General features: G+C 44.0%; 1 protein-coding gene across 1 annotated transcript; it reads left to right on the top strand.

Annotated features, from left to right (window-relative positions):
• The first annotated feature begins 13,680 nt into the window (after positions 1–13,680).
• LOC123062520 (ankyrin repeat-containing protein NPR4) lies at positions 13,681–17,600 on the top strand. Its single transcript, XM_044486067.1, has 4 exons — positions 13,681–13,891; positions 14,046–14,444; positions 15,390–15,802; positions 16,508–17,600. Exons 1-4 carry the CDS (start codon positions 13,870–13,872, stop codon positions 17,339–17,341), a joined length of 1,668 nt encoding a protein of 555 aa, XP_044342002.1. The 5' UTR covers positions 13,681–13,869; the 3' UTR covers positions 17,342–17,600.
• The last annotated feature ends 607 nt before the right edge of the window (positions 17,601–18,207 follow it).

Genomic DNA, 18,207 nt, shown 5'->3' with positions numbered 1-18,207 from the left:
AAACTTACGGGCATCCTTGAAGAGAGTAGGCCAATAAAAACTGGATTGCAATACCTTATGTGTAGTTCTGTCTCCAGCATGGTGTCCTCCGTAATCCTCGGAGTGACACTTGCGTAGGATCTATTCCTATTCATGCTCAGGTACACAATGTCTAATAACACCATCTACTATTTCTTTATAAAGGTGTGGTCATCCCAAAAGTAACGCCTTAAATCATAGAAGAACTTTTTCTTTTGCTGGTATGTGAAACTAGGTGGTGTAAATTTAGCAACAATATAATTAGCATAATCAGCATACCATGGAGAAGTACAAGAAGCATTTATGAAAGCCAATTGTTCATCGGGAAAGCTATCATCAATAGGTAGTGGGTCATCAAGAACATTCTCTAACCTAGACAAGTTGTCTGCAACGGGGTTCTCAGCTCCCTTTCTATCAATAATATGCAAATCAAATTCTTGTAGCAAGAGAACCCATCTAATAAGTCTAGGTTTAGCATCTTTCTTTTCCATAAGATATTTAATGGCAGCATGATCAGTGTGAACAGTTACTTTAGAATCAACAATATAAGGTCTGAACTTATCACAAGCAAACACAACTGCTAAAAATTCTTTTTCAGTAGTAGCATAATTTCTTTGAGCACTGTCTAGAGTTTTACTAGCATATTGAATAACACTTAATTTCTTATCAACTCTTTGTCCTAGAACAGCCCCTACAACATAACCACTAGCATCACACATGATTTCAAATGTTAAATTCCAATCAGAAGGTTGAACAATAGGTGCAGAAATCAAAGCTTTCTTAAGTATTTCAAATGCTTCTGCATAGTCATCATCAAAAACAAAAGGAACATCTTTTTGTAAGAGATTAGTCAGAGGCCTAGAAATTTTAGAGAAGTCCTTAATGAACCTCCTATAAAAACCGGCATGACCAAGGAAACTTCTTATACCTTTAATGTCCTTAGGGCGCGACATCTTTTCAATAGCATCAACCTTAGCTTTATCAACTTCAATACCTCTTTCAGAAATTTTATGCCCCAAGACAATACCTTCATTAACCATAAAGTGGCACTTCTCCCAATTCAAGACAAGATTAGTTTCTTCACATCTCTGCAAAACTCGATCAAGGTTGCTTAAGCAATCATCAAAAGAAGTTCCGTAAATGGAGAAATCATCCATGAAAACCTCAACAATCTTTTCATAGAAGTCAGAGAATATAGCAGTCATACATCTTTGAAAAGTAGCAGGTGCATTGCACAGACCAAAAGGGATACGTCTATAAGCAAAGGTATCGAAAGGGCAAGTAAAAGTTGTCTTTTCTTGATCCTCTTTTGACACAGGTATTTGAGAGAAACCAGAATAACCATCTAGAAAGAAAAAATGTGCATGTTTGGATAATCTTTCTAGCATTTGATCAATAAAAGGTAAGGGGTAATGATCCTTTTTAGTAGCTTTATTTAATTTGCGGAAATCAATTACCATTCTATAACCTATAACAATTCTTTGTGGGATCAATTCATCTTTATCATTAGGAACAATAGTAATACCTCCCTTCTTAGGGACACAATGAACATGACTTACCCACTGGCTATCAGCAACAGGATAAATTATACCTGCCTCCAGAAGCTTTAGTATTTCTTTTCTTACCACTTCTTTCATCTTAGGATTTAACCGTCGTTGGTCATCAACAACCGATTTCGCGTCTTTCTCCAATTTTATTTTGTGCTGGCAGAGAGTGGGACTAATGCCCTTAAGATCATCAAGAGTATATCCAATAGCAGCATGGTGCTTATTCAGAGTTTTCAATAATTTCTTTTCTTCATGCTCTGAAAGGTTAGCACTAATAATAACAGGATATATCTCTTTCTCATCAAGATAAGCATATTTAAGAGTATCAGGTAAAGGTTTGAGCTCAAACACGGGATCACCCTTAGGTGGAGGAGGATCCCCTAGGATTTCAATAGGCAAGCTGTGTTTCAAAATAGGTCCCTGTTTAAAGAATACTTCATCTATTTCCATTCTTTCATTCATAAACATATCATTTTCATGGTCTAGCAAATATTGTTCTAAAGGATCACCGGGAGGCACGGCAATAGAAGCAAGACTAGTAATTTCATCTTTACTAGGCAATTCTTTATCATGGGGTTGTCTATGAAATTTAGCAAAATTAAATTCATGAGACATATCCCCTAAATCAACAGAAACAATATCCTTATTGTAGTCTATCTTAGCATTAACAATATTCAAGAAGGGTCTACCAAATATAATGGGACAAAAGTTATCTTGTGGGGAACCGAGAACAAGAAAATCAGCAGGATATTTAACCTTCCCACACAAGACTTCAACATCTCTAACAATCCCAACCGGTGAAATAGTGTCTTTATTGGCAAGCTTAATTGTAACATCAATTTCCTCTATCTCAGCAAGTGCAATGTCATGCATAATTTCTTTATATATGGAATGAGGTATTGCACTTGCACTACACCCATATCACATAAGCCATGATAGCAATGATCTCCTATTTTAACAGAAATAACAAGCATGCCTACAACAGGTATGTGTTTATTTTTAGTATCAGGTCTAGCAATTCTAGCAGCATCATCACAGAAATAAATAACATGCCCATCAATATTATTGGCCAAGATATCTTTAACCATAGTAACACTAGGTTCAACTTTAATTTGCTCAGAGGGAGTAGGTGTTCTAGTATTACTCTTATGAACCACAATTGAAGATTTAGCATGATCCTTTTTCTAACAGGGAAAGGTGGTTTCTCAATATAAGCAGTAGGAACAATAGGATCATTGTAAGTGATAGTCTTTTCTTCAACTTTAATAGGTTCAACTACTTTTACTTCAATGGGATTATATTTAAACCACTTCTCCTTAGGGAGATCAACATGAGTAGCAAAGGATTCACAAAAAGAAGCTACTATCTCAGAGTCAAGTCCATATTTAGTGCTAAATTCACGGAAAGCGTCGGTATCCATAAAAGATTTAACACAATCAAACTTAGGTGTTATACCTGACTCCTTACCTTCGTCAAGATCCCAATCTTCAGAGTTGCGTTTAATTCTCTCCAATAAATCTCATTTTAATTCAATAGTCTTCATCATAAAAGAACCAATACAAGAAGTACCGAGCATGGAGCGATTACCGAGAGAAAGCTGAGCATAATTTTTTTGAATAATCATTTCTCTTGAGAGCTCATGATTGGCGCATGAATATAACATTGACAAGCTTGAGCGATGCTTTCTCCTTCGCGAGGCCAAAAATTATATATATAATTACGATCACGATGAACCAGATGCATAGGATAAAACTTCTGATGAAATTCCAATTTCAATCATTGGTAGTTCCATGATCCAATATCATCACATAGCCTAAACCATGACAATGCCTCTCCATTCAAAGATAAAGGGAAGACCTTCTTCTTGATAACATCCTCGGGCATACCTGCAAGCTTAAATAATCCACAAACTTCATCCACATAGATTAAGTGCAAATTGGGATGTAATGTTCCATCTCCTGTAAAAGGATTAGATAGCAGTTTCTCTATCATACCCGAAGGAATTTCAAAGTAAATATTTTCAGTAGGTTCAGTAGGTTGAGGAGCAACTCTTTGCTCTACTGGTCGGGGTGAAGATACCCCGAACAAGCCCCTCAAAGTATTATGTTCCATAGTAACAAGTGACAGTAAATTTCAGCACACTATATAAATTTTTCCTTACCAAATTCCACCTACCAAAGGCGCTTCACTCCCCGGCAACGACGCCAGAAAAGAGTCTTGATGACCCACAAGTGTAGGGGATCTATCATAGCCTTTTCGATAAGTAAGAGTGTCGAACCCAACGAGGAGCAGAAGGAAATGATAAGCAATTTTCAGCAAGGTATTCTCTGCAAGCACTGCATTTATCGGTAACAGATAGTTTTGTGATAAGGTAATCTGTAACGAGTAACAAGTAATAAAAGTAAATAAGGTGCAACAAGATGGCCCAATCCTTTTTGTAGCAAAGGACAAGCCTGGACAAACTCTTATATAAAGGAAAGAGCTTCCGAGGACACATGGGAATTATCGTCAAGCTAGTTTTCATCATGTTCATATGATTCGCGTTCGGTACTTTGATAATCTGATATGTGGGTGGACCGGTGCTTGAGTACTGTCCTTACTTGGACAAGCATCCCACTTATGATTAACCCCTATTACAAGCATCCACAACTACAACAGAATTATTAAGGTAAACCTAACCATAGCATGAAACATATGGATCCGAATCAGCCCCTTACGAAGCAACTCGTAAACTAGGGTTTAAGCTTCTGTCACTCTAGCAACCCATCATCTACGTATTACTTCTCAATGCCTATCTCTAGACCCAAACAATGGTTAAGTGTCATGTAGTCGACGTTCACATGACACCACTAGAGGGATGACAACATATATCTCATCAAAATATCGAACGAATACCAAATTCACATGACTATTTATAGCAAGACATCTCACATGTCCTTAGGAAAAAACATAACTACTCACAAAGCATATTCATGTTCATAATCAGAGGGGTATTAATATGCATAATGGATCTGAACATATGATCTTCCACCAAGTAAACCAACTAGCATCAACTATAAGGAGTAATCAACACTACTAGCAACCCACATGTACCAATCTGAGGTTTTGATACAAAGATTGGATACAAGAGATGAACTAGGGTTTGATATGAGATGGTGCTGGTGAAGATGTTGATGGAGATTGACCCCCTCCCGATGAGAGGATCGTTGGTGATGATGATGATGATGATTTCCCCCTCCCGGAGGGAAGTTTCCCCGACAGAACAGCTCCACCGGAGCCCTAGATTGGTTCCGCCAAGGTTCCGCCTCGTGGCGGCGGAGTTTTGTCCCATGAGCTAGCTTATGATTTTTTTCTCGATGAAAGACTCCATATAGCCAAAGATGGGCATCAGAGGGCCACGAGGGGGCCCACGAGGCAGGGGGCGCGCCCAGGGGGCTAGGGCGCGCCCCCACCCTCGTGGACGATGGGTGCCCCCCCTCTGGTACTTCTTTCGCCCAATATTTTTATATATATTCTGAAACATTCTCCCGTGAAGTTTCAGGACTTTTGGAGTTGTGCAGAATAGGTCTCAAATATTTGCTCCTTTTCCAGCCCAGAATTCCAGCTGCCGACATTCCCCCTCTTCATGTAAACCTTGTAAAATGAGATAGAATAGGCATAAGTATTGTGATATAATGTGTAATAATAGCCCATAATGCAATAAATATTGATATGAAAGCATGATGCAAAATGGACGTATCGGGGATCACATCATTAGAGAATGATGTGATGGACTAGACCCATCCGTTAGCTTAGCACTATGATCATTTAGTTTATTGCTATTGCTTTCTTCATGACTTATACATGTTCCTATGACTATGAGATTATGCAACTCCCGAATACCGGAGGAACACTTAGTGTGCTATCAAACGTCACAACGTAACTAGGTGTTTATAAAGATGCTCTACAGGTGTCTTCGATGGTGTTTGTTGAGTTGGCATAGATCGAGATTAGGATTTGTCACTCCGATTGTCGGAGAGGTATCTCTGGGCCTCTCGGTAATGCACATCACTATAAGCCTTGCAAGCAATGTGACTAGTGAGCTAGTTGCGGGATGATGCATTACGGAACGAGTAAAGAGACTTGCCGGTGACAAGATTGAATTAGGTATGATGATACCGATGATCGAATCTCAGGCAAGTAACATACCGATGACAAAGGGAACAACGTATGTTGTTATGCAGTTTGACCGATAAAGATCTTCGTAGAATATGTAGGAACCAATATGAGCATCCAGGTTCCGCTATTGGTTATTGACCGGGGATGTGTCTCGGTCATGTCTACATAGTTCTCGAACCCGTAGGGTCCGCACACTTAATGTTTGATGACGATTTGTATTATGAGTTATGTGATTTGATGTACCGAAGGTTGTTCGGAGTCCTGGATGAGATCACGAACATGACGAGGAGTCTCTAAATGGTCGAGACATAAAGATTGATATATTGGACCATGTTATTCGGACACCGGAAGTGTTTCGGATGGTTTCAGATAAAACCGGAGTGCTGGAAGGGTTACCGGAACCCCTCGGGAAAGTAATGGGCCTTCGTGGGCCTTAGGGGAGAGGGAGGGCAGCAGCGAGGAGGTGGCGGCCCCCCAAGGGGAGTCCGAATAGGACTAGGGGAGGGGGCGCGGCCCCTCTTTCCCTCTCCCTCTTCTTCCTTCTTCTCATACTTGGACTAGGAAGGGGGGCGATTCCTACTTGGAGTAGGATCCCCCCTGGGTGTGCCCCTTGTGGCCGGCCGGCCTCCTCCTCCCCTCCTTTATATACGGGGGAGGGGGGCACCCCATAGACACACAAGTTGATCTTTAGCCGTGTGCGGTGCCCCCTCCACAGTTTTACACCTCGACCATATTGTCGTGGTGCTTAGGCGAAGCCCTGCGTCGGTAACTTCATCATCACCGTCAACACGTCGTCGTGCTGACAGAACTCACCCTCGGCCTCAGCTGGGTCATCACCGAGATGAACATGTGCAGATCGCGGAGGTGTCATGCATTTGGTACTTGATCGGTTGGATCGCGAAGACGTTCGACTACATCAACCGCATTACTAAACGCTTCTGCTTTCGGTCTACGAGGGTACGTAGACACACTCTCCCCTCTCGTTGCTATGCATCTCCTAGATAGATCTTGCGTGATCATAGGAAATTTTTGAAATACTGCATTCCCCAACAGGATCGTGGGCTGTCACGAAATCGAACGTGGGTCGAGCCCACGTCTCTCCACGCGGCTGCGCCTATATAAGTGTGCGGTGTTTCCCAACCCTAGCCACCAGGAATAGATCACATATGCTCACGCGCACTGCCCACCGTCGTTCCTTTACTGCTGCTTCCGCCGGTGACTCCATCACGTCCGCCGTGTACACGATCGACGGGGGAACAGGTCTCCGAAACCCCGCCCCCCGGTTCCTTTACGGGAGATGGACGAATAGGTTTTTGGGAAGCGACTACGCGACTGCTCGCTGTTCGTCTACTTCCTCTATGTCTGCGTCGCCCTCATCATCACCATGTCCACCAACGCCGAACGTGCCACCGCCGAGAAGCTCGAGGACGACAAGAAGGCCGCCGAGGACACCGCTGCTGCCGCCACCGCTGCGGCGGCCTCTGCATGGCCTACTGGAGGGTATAACTCGTTTATCCCGCTCCTTCTATTTTCTGTTTTAGCCATGCTAGCATTATACGTAGATCTGTCTGCAATTAGCGTAGTATGTGCCTGCATGATTGAATATCAGTATGCGATTATTTTTGTCAATGCCATGCTAGTGATTTACTCGTGGGTTAAATTAATCAAAAAATTGCCTATTTACTCAGTAATCCAAAAACCTATTATGTGTAGGAATTTTTCGGCGAGTGGCTTTGCCGCAGCACTAAAACTGGATAAGTTTACCGGTACATATTTTAAGCGTTGGCAGACAAAGACCACCTTATGGCTCACGGCTATGAACGTGTTTTGGGTCACCGGTGTTCCTTCAGGAATGATTGCTCCTGAACAGGAGAAGGCATTCAAGGAAGCCACCATTGTGTTCCTAGGAACAGTTCTTAGCATGATTGGAGATAAGTTGGTCGATGCATATTTACATGTGCGTGTTGCCAAGGACTTGTGGGAGGCGCTCGAATCTAAGTTCGGGGCCACCGATGCTGGGAGCGAAATGTATATTATAGAGCAGTTCCACGATTACAAGATTGTTGAAAACCGTCCTGTACTAGAGCAGGCTCATGAGATAATATGCATCATCAATGAGCTTGAGCTTCTTAAGTGCGAGTTACCAGGCAAGTTTGTCGCGGGCTGCATAATCGCTAAGCTCCTTAATTTCTGGAGGAACTTTGCCACCACTCTGAAACATCAAAGGTGTGAATTCTCTGTGGAGGATGTCATTGGCCATCTGAGTGTTGAGAAGAATTCGAGGGCAAAGGACTTGCACGGAAAAGGGGCCGAAGGGACTTCTGTCGCCAACATGGTGAACTAGAGGAACTTCAACTCCCACAAGCCCAAGGGAAAGAATGGTGTCCAACAGAATACCGACTTTAAGAAGAAAGGAAAGAAGACCTTCAAGAAGAACAAGAAGGATGAGGGCTGCTTTACTTGTGGTTCGGTTGAACATTGGGTCAACAAGTGCCCAAACAAGTACAAGAAGCCAGGACAGGACTCCAAGTATGTCAACATGATTGTGGGCAACAATGAGAATGGTGCATCTGGGTATGGTAATATATTTACTGTTTTTTCAGTGTTTCAGCCCACCGATTGGTGGGTTGACACAGGTGCAGGTGTTCATGTGTGTGCTGACATTTCATTGTTTTCTTCTTACCAGGTCACATGCCACGGGTCCGTATTGATGGGGAATGGCGCGAGTGCTTCTGTTCATGGTGTTGACATGGTCGATCTAAAGTTTACTTCGGGAAGGATCGTGCAATTGAAGAACGTGCAGGATGTCCCCGCCATCAAGAAGAACCTCGTTAGTGGCTCCCTTCTATGTAGAGAAGGGTTTAACTTGGTCTTCGAGTCTAATAAATTAGTTGTTACTAAATATGGACTATTTGTTGGAAAAGGTTATGAGAGCGGAGGGATGTTCCGCCTTTCCCTCGCAGATTTTTGTAATAAAGTCGTGAACCATATTCATTCGAATGTTAATGAATCCGAAGTTTGGCATTCACGTCTTTGTCATATTAGTTTCGGTGTTATGACGCGGCTAGCTAAGTTGGATTTAATCCCGAGTTTCACTTTAGCCAAAGGTTCTAAGTGCCTTTCATGTGTGCAAGCTAAGAAACCTCGCAGGCCTCACAAGGCCGCAGAGGAGATACACTTAGCACCATTAGAACTCATACATTCTGATCTTTGTGAGATGAATGGTGTGTTGACTAAAGGTGGAAAGAAATACTTCATGACATTGATAGATGATTCCACTAGATATTGCTATGTGTATCTGTTAAATACTAAAGATGAGGCTCTACACTACTTTAAAATCTATAAGGCAGAAGTTGAGAATCAACTTGAAAAGAAAATTAAACGAGTCCGATCAGATCGTGGTGGAGAGTACTTCTCGAGTGAGTTTGATTCTTTTTGTGTGGAACACGAAATTATTCATGAGAGGATGCCTCCCTATTCACCCCAGTCAAATGGGGTTGTCGAGCAGAAAAACCGTACTCTAACTGATTTGGTTAACGCCATGTTAGATACAGCGGGTTTATCCAAGGCATGGTGGGGGGAGGCTATATCGACGGCATGTCATGTCCTGAATAAAGTTCTGACAAAGGATAATGAGATCACTCCCTATGAGAAATGGGCGAAGAGAAGGACAACACTCTCGTACTTGCGGACTTGGGGCTGTTTGGCGAAAGTCAATGTGCCGATCCCCAAAAAGTGTAAGCTTGGACCCAAGACTGTGGACTGCGTTATTTTGAGATATGCTAAGAACAGCGTTGGCTATAGATTTCTAGTAGTGAAATCTGAGGTACCTGACCAGAAGGTCGGTACAATTATGGAGTCTAAGGATGCTACATTTTTGAGGATGTTTTTCCTAGCTATGAGAGATATGCAAAGCACGTCTAGGCAGGAATCTGATGAGACTCCTGAGCCTGCCATTCCTATGGAATATTATGAACGAACACATGATGAAAATCCAGAGGAGGATGACAAGGAAACCCTTGGTAGGGGCAAGAGACAAAGGACTGGAAAGACCTTTGGTGATGATTTCTTAGTGTACCTCGTGGATGATACTCCCACTTCTATTTCAGAAGCGTATGCATATGCTTCTCCCGAAGCTGACTACTGGAAGGATGCGGTCCGTAGCGAGATGGATTCCATCATGGCTAACGGGACATGGGAGATCACTAACCGTCACTATGATTGCAAACCACTGGGATGTAAGTGGGTGTTCAAAAAGAAGCTTAGGCCCGATGGTACGATTGAAAAGTACAAGGCTAGGCTTGTGGCCAAGGGCTATGACCAGAAAGAAGAGGAAGATTTCTTTGATACTTATTCACCTATGGCTAGACTGAACACCATTCGAGTATTACTCTCGTTGGCGGCCTCGCATGGTCTTCTCGTCCATCAGATGGATGTTAAGACGACTTTTCTGAATGGAGAGCTAAATGAGGAAATCTACATGCAACAGCCAGATGGCTTTGTGATAGATGGTCAGGAAAGAAAGGTGTGTAGGTTGCTGAAATCTTTATATGGCCTAAAGCAAGCACCTAAGCAATGGCATGATAAGTTCAATACAACTCTGACATCTGTTGGTTTCGTTGTTAATGAGGCTGACAAATGTGTATATTATCGCCATGGTGGGGGTGAAGGAGTTATACCGTGCTTGTATGTTGATGACATACTGATATTCGGAACAAAACTCAAAGTCATTGAGGAGGTCAAATCATTTCTATCTCAGAACTTTGAGATGAAAGACCTTGGTGTGGCTGATGTTATCTTGAACATCAAGCTACTGAGAGATAATGAGGGTGGGATCACACTTCTGCAATCCCACTATGTTGAGAAGGTGTTGAGTCGTTTTGGATATTCAGACTGTACACCATCTCAAACACCATATGATCCTAGTGTGTTGATTCGAAAGTCCAAAGGCATGGCTAAAGATCAATTGAGATACTCTCAAATCATTGGTTCACTGATGTACCTAGCGAGCGCAACGAGGCCTGACATCGTGTTTGCTATGAGCAAACTGAGCCAGTTTGTTTCCAAACCGGGTGATGTACATTGGCATGCTGTTGAAAGAGTTATGCGCTATCTGAAAGGTACTATAACTATGGTCTTCACTATACCGGAGACCCGTCGGTACTTGAAGGGTATAGTGATGCAAATTGGATCTCTGATGCTGATGAGATGAAGGCCACAACTGTGTATATGTTTACTCTTGGAGGTGGCGCTGTTTCCTGGAAGTCTTGCAAGCAAATGATCTTAAGGAGATCGACAATGGAAGTAGAATTAACAACATTAAACACATCTGGTGTGGAAGCGGGATGGCTTCGAGATCTTTTGATGGACTTGCCATTGGTTGATAAACCGGCTCCGGCTATTGTTATGAACTGCGACAATCAGACTGTCATCACCAAGGTGAAGAGTTCAAAGGACAACATGAAGTCCAACAAACACATAAGAATGAGATTAAAAGCCGTCAGAAAATTAAGAAACTCTGGAGTGATAGCGTTGGACTATGTCCATACGGCTAAGAATCTGGCAAATCCCTTTACGAAAGGGCTATCGTGTGTTGTGATAGATAATGCATCGAGGGAGATTGGTATGAGACCCACATGAGTTGCCATGGTGGTAACCCAATCTATGTGATCGGAGATCCCATGAAGTAGGACCTGGGAAAAAAAGCCAATGGTGAACTGAGGAGAGTAACTATACTAACCCACTCTGTTGGAGATGCAATACTCTCAATACTGTATGGTAGGATGACTATCGTCTTAATGTGTTCGGAAGCTTATGCAAGCAAGATGCTACCTTACATAGCGATCTTTGGAGGAACACACCTATGTGAGCCCGACTGCTGGTCACGGTCTATGAAATTGGGGTGATCTCTAGTAAGCTCATGAATAGGCCAGTAGTGTGACTCATATGCTCCACCCGAGGGGTCAGCCTTCGGCATCCCAGTACTAGTAAGACATGTGGTGAAGCTTCTTTATGCCAAACTGACAATTCAAGACATAGTCCGTTGTTCAGTTGTGAATGAGTGTAGCTATTTGCCCTAGGTGAATCTCAACCTTAACAGGTCTTCACTGAAACACTGGTATATTGAAACAACAATTGGAACAAAGGACGCAAGGGCCCTCGAGATTTGGTGGGGGATTGCTGAAATTTGGGATGGGCTTTAGGCTCATATAGCAATTTCTGAAAATTCTCTAAGGGCACATGTGGGTTTATTGGCACTAGGTGTGGTGGGAAGTTTAGTCCCACACCGCTAGTGGAGAAGGAGTTGGACCTCTTTATAAAGATTGTCTTCCACATGCTATTGGAGTTTGAGAATAGAAGAGGCCCTCGCGTGCTCCTTCTCCGCCGCCCGTCTCGCCACGCCTCATCACGACGCGCCGCGCTGCGGGTTTGAGCCGAGCCGAGCTCACACCTACGCGCATATTTTTGCCAGTCACTAACGGAGAGTTTCTGACAGCTGGGCCACGATCTGAGACGTCAGATCGTGGACTGTCATGGACTCGGACGTGGGTCGAGCCTACGTCTCTCCATGCGGCTGCGCCTATATAAGTGTGCGGTGTCTCCCAACCCTAGCCGCCACGAACAGATCACATCTGCTCACGCGCACTGCCCACCGTCGTCCCTTTGCTGCTGCTGCCGCTGGTGACTCCATCCCGTCCGCTGCGTACACGGTCGATGGGATAGCAGGTCTCTGAAACCCCGTCCCCCCGGTTCCTGTACGGGAGAGGGACAAATAGATTTTTGGGAAGCGACTACGCGACTGCTCGATGTTCGTCTACTTCCTCTACGTCCGCGTCGTCCTCATCATCACTATGTCCACCGACGCCGAACGTGCCGCCACCGAGAAGCTTGAGGCCGACAAGAAGGCCGCCGAGGATACCGCTGCTGCCGCCACCGCCGTGGCGGCCTCTGCATGGCCTACTGGAGGGTATAACTTGTTTATCCCGCTCCTTCTGTTTTTTGTTTTAGCCATGCTAGCGTTATACGTAGATCTGTCTGTAATTAACGTAGTATGTGCTTGCATGATTGAATATCAGTATGCGATTATTTTTATCATGCCATGCTAGTGATTTACTTGTGGGTTAAATTAATAAAAAAATTGCCTATTTCCTTAGCATCATCTGCCAGACGAGCGGCTTTGTACAACAACGACAAGGTGGGTGGAAAATGGAGAGACGGGCAGCGGCTAAGGTTTTGCCCGGCCGCCGGCCTTTCTCATCTGAGCAGAAAATCATCTACACTGAAAATAACATGGATCATCTTTTTTCCCCGAGAAAAAATAAGGTGATCCGACGCTCGTTCACAAGCCGTAGCATCAAGATTCAAGACCACTGGGTCCCTTTTATTACGGGCACTTTGTTTCGTTGTCATGTGGAAAATAGAAATGACGGGACCTGCCACTCTATTCCTGCTGCTGGTTTGCGGGTCGTTCTTCTCGTCCACCTTCCCTATCTCCTTCCATGTCACCAGCACACATCCGGACAACGAACATCCCACGGAGAGCCAAAAGGGCATCAAAAGCGTGCGCATCCTCCCGCAAGTGCCACAGTCCGGTTCAGTGGACGCACACGCTAAAAGCCACTGACAGAGCAGCACAGCCCACCTGTCAGTGACTCCGTCGCCCACTAATCCTCGCCCATCAGCCCACACCATCCCCAATCAGAAGTTCTGACAGAATACAAAAACGAAACGTGCCCAATGCTAGTCGGTCTTCGTGGATGACGCACGAGTCTTCCCCACTCCCATTCTCCCCTTCCTCTTGGACTCATGCGCGCGACATGGACGCCCCACGCAGAGGGAAGCTGCCCGGCAGCTTCGCCCTGTACCACTGCACCGCTTCCTGGTCACTGGTCCGCGGGCCCCACCACGGCTTTTCCAGTCCGCTCCCGCGGTCCCGCCCCGCTCGGCCGAACCCCAACAAAAACCTCCCTCTCTCTCCGCCAAAAAGCTCCCCAACAAGGGAGTCGTTGCCGTCTCCTCCTCGTCCTCCCCCACCCCTCCTTCCTCACCCCTTCCTCCGCGCCGCCGAGGTCTCACGTGCTCCTTTTAAGGCGCTCTCCGCCCGAGCCCCGCCTCGCGAACCCTAGCGCGCGACCGCACTCCCGCGATGTTGCCCGAGATCCGCGAAGGTGAGCAGCAGGGCTCTGCACTGGCGGTCGTGCTCGGAATTCGGATGCATTTTTTGTTTGTTTGGCACCGCACGAGCGGAATTGGGGTTCCTAGGGCCATGAGGCTTCGCTGTACTGTACTGATTTGATTTGGCCGTTTGGTGTTTGGGCGCAGAGGGCGGCAGCGGCGCGGGCACGAGCGGTGGAAAGGCGATGTCGGTGTCGCTGAGCGGGAAGCGGGGCCGGTACGTGCGGCAGGTGACGGGCCGCCACAACGACACCGACCTGCACGTGGCGGCGCGGGCCGGGGACGCCGCGGCGCTGCGCCGCGCGCTGGACGAGGCCGCGGTGGTCGTGGCGGTCGGGGAGGGAGGGGAGCAGCTGGAGGCCGTGCGCCGCGCCGTGGCCGCGGAGGCCAACGAGGCCGGGGAGACGCCGCTCCTGGCCGCCGCGGAGAAGGGGCACCTGGAGGTGGTGGTGGAGCTGCTCCGGCATCTGGACTCCCAGGGCGTCGCCGCGAAAAACAGGTCGGGGTATGACGCGCTGCACGTCGCGGCCAGAGAAGGGCATCATGGTGAGGTTCCATCTTCACCTCTTTGCTGCAGATTGTGTATCCCTCTGGTAAATTGCGGAGCCTTGAGCTGCGATTTTTTGTTTGCTGGGTTTGTAGCGACTGCGTACTTGGTACTAGCGCTATGTTTGCTCCAGTATCTAGAAATGTGTGTGCAAAAGTGTATGTACCAGTATAGTTGTGAAGTGCAATACGAAGCTTGGTATAGCTTCTTTTGCGATTACCTGCTGTTTGGGGAAAAACATTTTAACATGATTACACACATAGCATAGCACTAACTTGTAGTGAGTCAGATATTTTGCATTGCCCCATACTACACTCAAGTGAGTAGGTTGCAATTAATTAGGATACAAATTACAGAAAATATGCGGCCACTCAGTGTTTGAGCCTGTAGAGGTCTTTGCTGATTGGTTTCTTCATTTTCTTCAAAGGAATATTAGCCTATTAGGTGTTCAAATCTGTTCTCTTGCTTCTGACCTCAGTGCAAGTTTGTTTATAAGAGATTGTGCTGTTACACTTCAAAGATTGCGCTAATTGGGTAAACTGGTGTGCAAAATAGGAAAAACCTTTTAAGATATGATTACTTGAAGATGATTGGTGCTTGATCTGGATATTTCGCATGCATTGCGTGATGCCTGCAAACACCTATAATTGTAGATTCACATCAAATTTCTGTGCCTTTGATGTGTTCTGCATATCCTGGATAGCTTGCTTCCAATTGAACTATCAGCCATCACTTTCTAATTTTATTATGGTAATGTTGTTTTTTGGCAAACAATATAATGGTAATGGTGAAACTGGGGTAATCAGTACTTCATTTGATCTAGGATAAGTTAGGATAGCTTATTAACATATTCTGACTCCTGTATTATTCATTGTATGTTTATATTGCCCATTAGTTATGTAGGAAGCAATTTTGTTTTCCTAACTAGGTACTTTTTTGGTCAGCTGTTGTGCAGGAAATGTTACGTCACGATAGGATGTTTGCCAAAACATTTGGCCCTGCAAATACTACCCCGCTTATATCAGCAGCTACAAGGGGACATGCTGAAGTTGTCAAATTGTTACTTGAACAAGATGATTTTGGATTGGGAGAAATGGCCAAAGATAATGGCAAAAATGCTTTACATTTTGCTGCTCGACAGGGACATATGGAAATTGTTAAAGCATTACTTGAGAAAGATCCACAGCTAGCAAGACGAAATGATAAGAAAGGTCAAACGGCACTGCATATGGCTGTGAAAGGAACTAACTGTGATGTTCTTAGAGCACTTGTTGATGCTGATCCAGCAATTGTAATGCTGCCCGACAAAAATGGAAACACTGCCTTGCATGTAGCAACAAGGAAAAAGCGAGCAGAGGTATTTATATTGTGTTATTTATATACCATAGCCTATATGATTACCGTATACCTAGAATACATGTACTAGTCTAAAATAAACTTTTAACTCTACCTGCTGATTACACCTTGTTTTACTAGAATGATCAATCAACTACTCCCTCCTATCCAAATTATTTGTCGCCTTTGTACTAGAGCTGTGACAATTAATTTGGATCGGAGGGAGTATTGTTTATCTCTTGGATACATTAGCATTCAGTAGAAGTTGAATCAAATCAGCGATGTACTTCCATTTGATCTTGCAGAAATATTCTGATAAGTTACATTGTTATACTTACACCTTTTGATTAGGGACATCATCCAAGCAAATGCATTAGAAACAAATCATTCTCTAAGCTGATAAGATTGTGTCGTATGCGATGTAAATAATTTCTTAGGCTGCTAATGTGTCTAGTATGAAATGTAAATACTTAGGCTGCAGTTAGCAAAAGCCGTGCTGCTTTGCGCACCAGGTTAGAGCATGACTAACTTTCTAATTGTATGGTGAAAATATTTCGAAATAATTTGTATCATAACTTCTTAATTTACATAAGGCAGTTTTATATCATAAATTTTCACTCGTCTATTACATGTTTTTATCCTGACTGTTATATTTCATGATAAATATGAAAACTTATTGTGGACTTACCGTTCTTAATATGGCCTCACTGTTTCCTATTTCCTGCAGATAGTTATTGTTCTTTTGCGGCTACCAGATACCCATGTCAATGCACTGAACAGAGATCACAAGACTGCTTTTGATATAGCTGAAGGGTTGCCACATTGTGAGGAGTCGTCTGAAATTAAGGATATTTTATCTCAACATGGCGCTCTCAGATCTAGAGAGCTAAATCAGCCTCGAGATGAGCTCCGGAAGACAGTGACAGAGATCAAGAAAGATGTCCACACACAGCTCGAACAGACAAGAAAAACTAACAAAAATGTGCATGGCATTGCTAAGGAACTCAGAAAGTTGCACAGAGAAGGCATCAATAATGCAACGAACTCTGTAACTGTTGTTGCTGTGCTTTTTGCTACCGTTGCTTTCGCAGCTATATTCACTGTACCTGGTGGAAATGACAACAATGGAGTTGCGATTGTTGTCCAGACTGCCTCCTTTAGGATATTCTTCATCTTTAATGCCATAGCTCTGTTCACATCATTGGCGGTGGTCGTGGTTCAAATAACAGTTGTCAGGGGTGAAACAAAGTCCGAGCGAAAGGTTGTTGAGGTGATCAACAAGCTTATGTGGCTGGCATCAGTTTGCACAACCATTTCTTTCATTGCCTCATGCTATATTGTGCTAGGCCGCCATTTCCAATGGGCAGCAATACTGGTTAGTTTAATAGGTGGTGTTACAATGACTGGTGTTCTTGGAACAATGACGTACTTTGTGGTGAAATCAAAGCGCATGAGGAAGATTAGAAAAAAAGAGAAGATGTCGAGAAGAAGCGGCTCAAGCTCCTGGGTTGATAATACTGAAATCTCAGAGACTGAGCTTAATCAAGTGTATGCCTTGTAAAGAGATAGGGTGTTTGAACTCAGCCTTGCCTCTGCAATTGAGAATGTACATGCTTAATCAAGTGTATGCTTTGTAAGACACAGGGTGTTTGAACTCAGCCTCATATCTGGAATCGAGAATGTACATGAAAATTCCAGATGCGCGCATTAACAAATAGATTACTCACATTATTCCTTGATTGTACAATTCCTTTCTGTAATGACAAACAATGCATACCTAAAAGGGAGGCCCATTGTCTAAGGCTCATGCAGTTGAAGAATCCACTGTGCACAATCTGTTGTACAAGTCAGTTGCACTTCTTCTTTCTGTTCCATTTTCCAGCCATCATAACTGTGCACAATCTGTTGTACACGTGAGTTGCACTTTTTTTCCGTTCCATTTTTCCAGCCATCATAACTCACGAGACATACTGTTTTGGTTATTTGGTATGTATGCATCTACTTGTAACCTGTCATCAACCGCACACATACATTTCATGACTTAAGTAAGCTCCTGGCCCCTCATTCTTAATTCTGAACTGTTCCTCAGTTAACATTCTTATACTTTCATGTGGCAATGCGACTGCAGGCTCTGATACTTTTTGTTCCTTTACACAATCAAGCATCATGTTTTGAGGATGCTGATTTTGTATGGACTTCTTATGATGATGCTTTATTGTTTTTATATTTTATTATAGAACAAATTATTAAGTAACTATTAAACCTTTCTCAATGTGACTGCAGGAGTGCAGGCTCCGTTGGTTTTAGTTCCTTTACGGCTCATGTTTTGAGGATGCTGATTCTTTTGGACTTAAACGCATATAATTTTGTTTTATATTGCTCGTATACTACAAATTGTTTAGTAACAATTTAAACCTTCCTCAGCTG

The sequence above is a fragment of the Triticum aestivum genome, chromosome 3A (assembly GCF_018294505.1).
Source record: "Triticum aestivum cultivar Chinese Spring chromosome 3A, IWGSC CS RefSeq v2.1, whole genome shotgun sequence".
NCBI classification, from domain to species: Eukaryota; Viridiplantae; Streptophyta; class Magnoliopsida; order Poales; family Poaceae; genus Triticum; species Triticum aestivum.
The sequence above is the reverse complement of the archived record's forward strand: the minus strand, read 5'-3'. Positions and strand labels throughout refer to the sequence as shown.

Excerpts from the sequence above, each read along its gene's own strand:
- LOC123062520 (XM_044486067.1), top strand. The coding sequence starts at position 13,870 with ATGTTGCCCGAGATCCGCGAAG. Across the intron at positions 13,892-14,045 it reads GTTGCCCGAGATCCGCGAAG|AGGGCGGCAGCGGCGCGGGC; the intron begins GTGAGCAGCAGG and ends GTTTGGGCGCAG. Across the intron at positions 14,445-15,389 it reads GGCCAGAGAAGGGCATCATG|CTGTTGTGCAGGAAATGTTA; the intron begins GTGAGGTTCCAT and ends TTTTTTGGTCAG.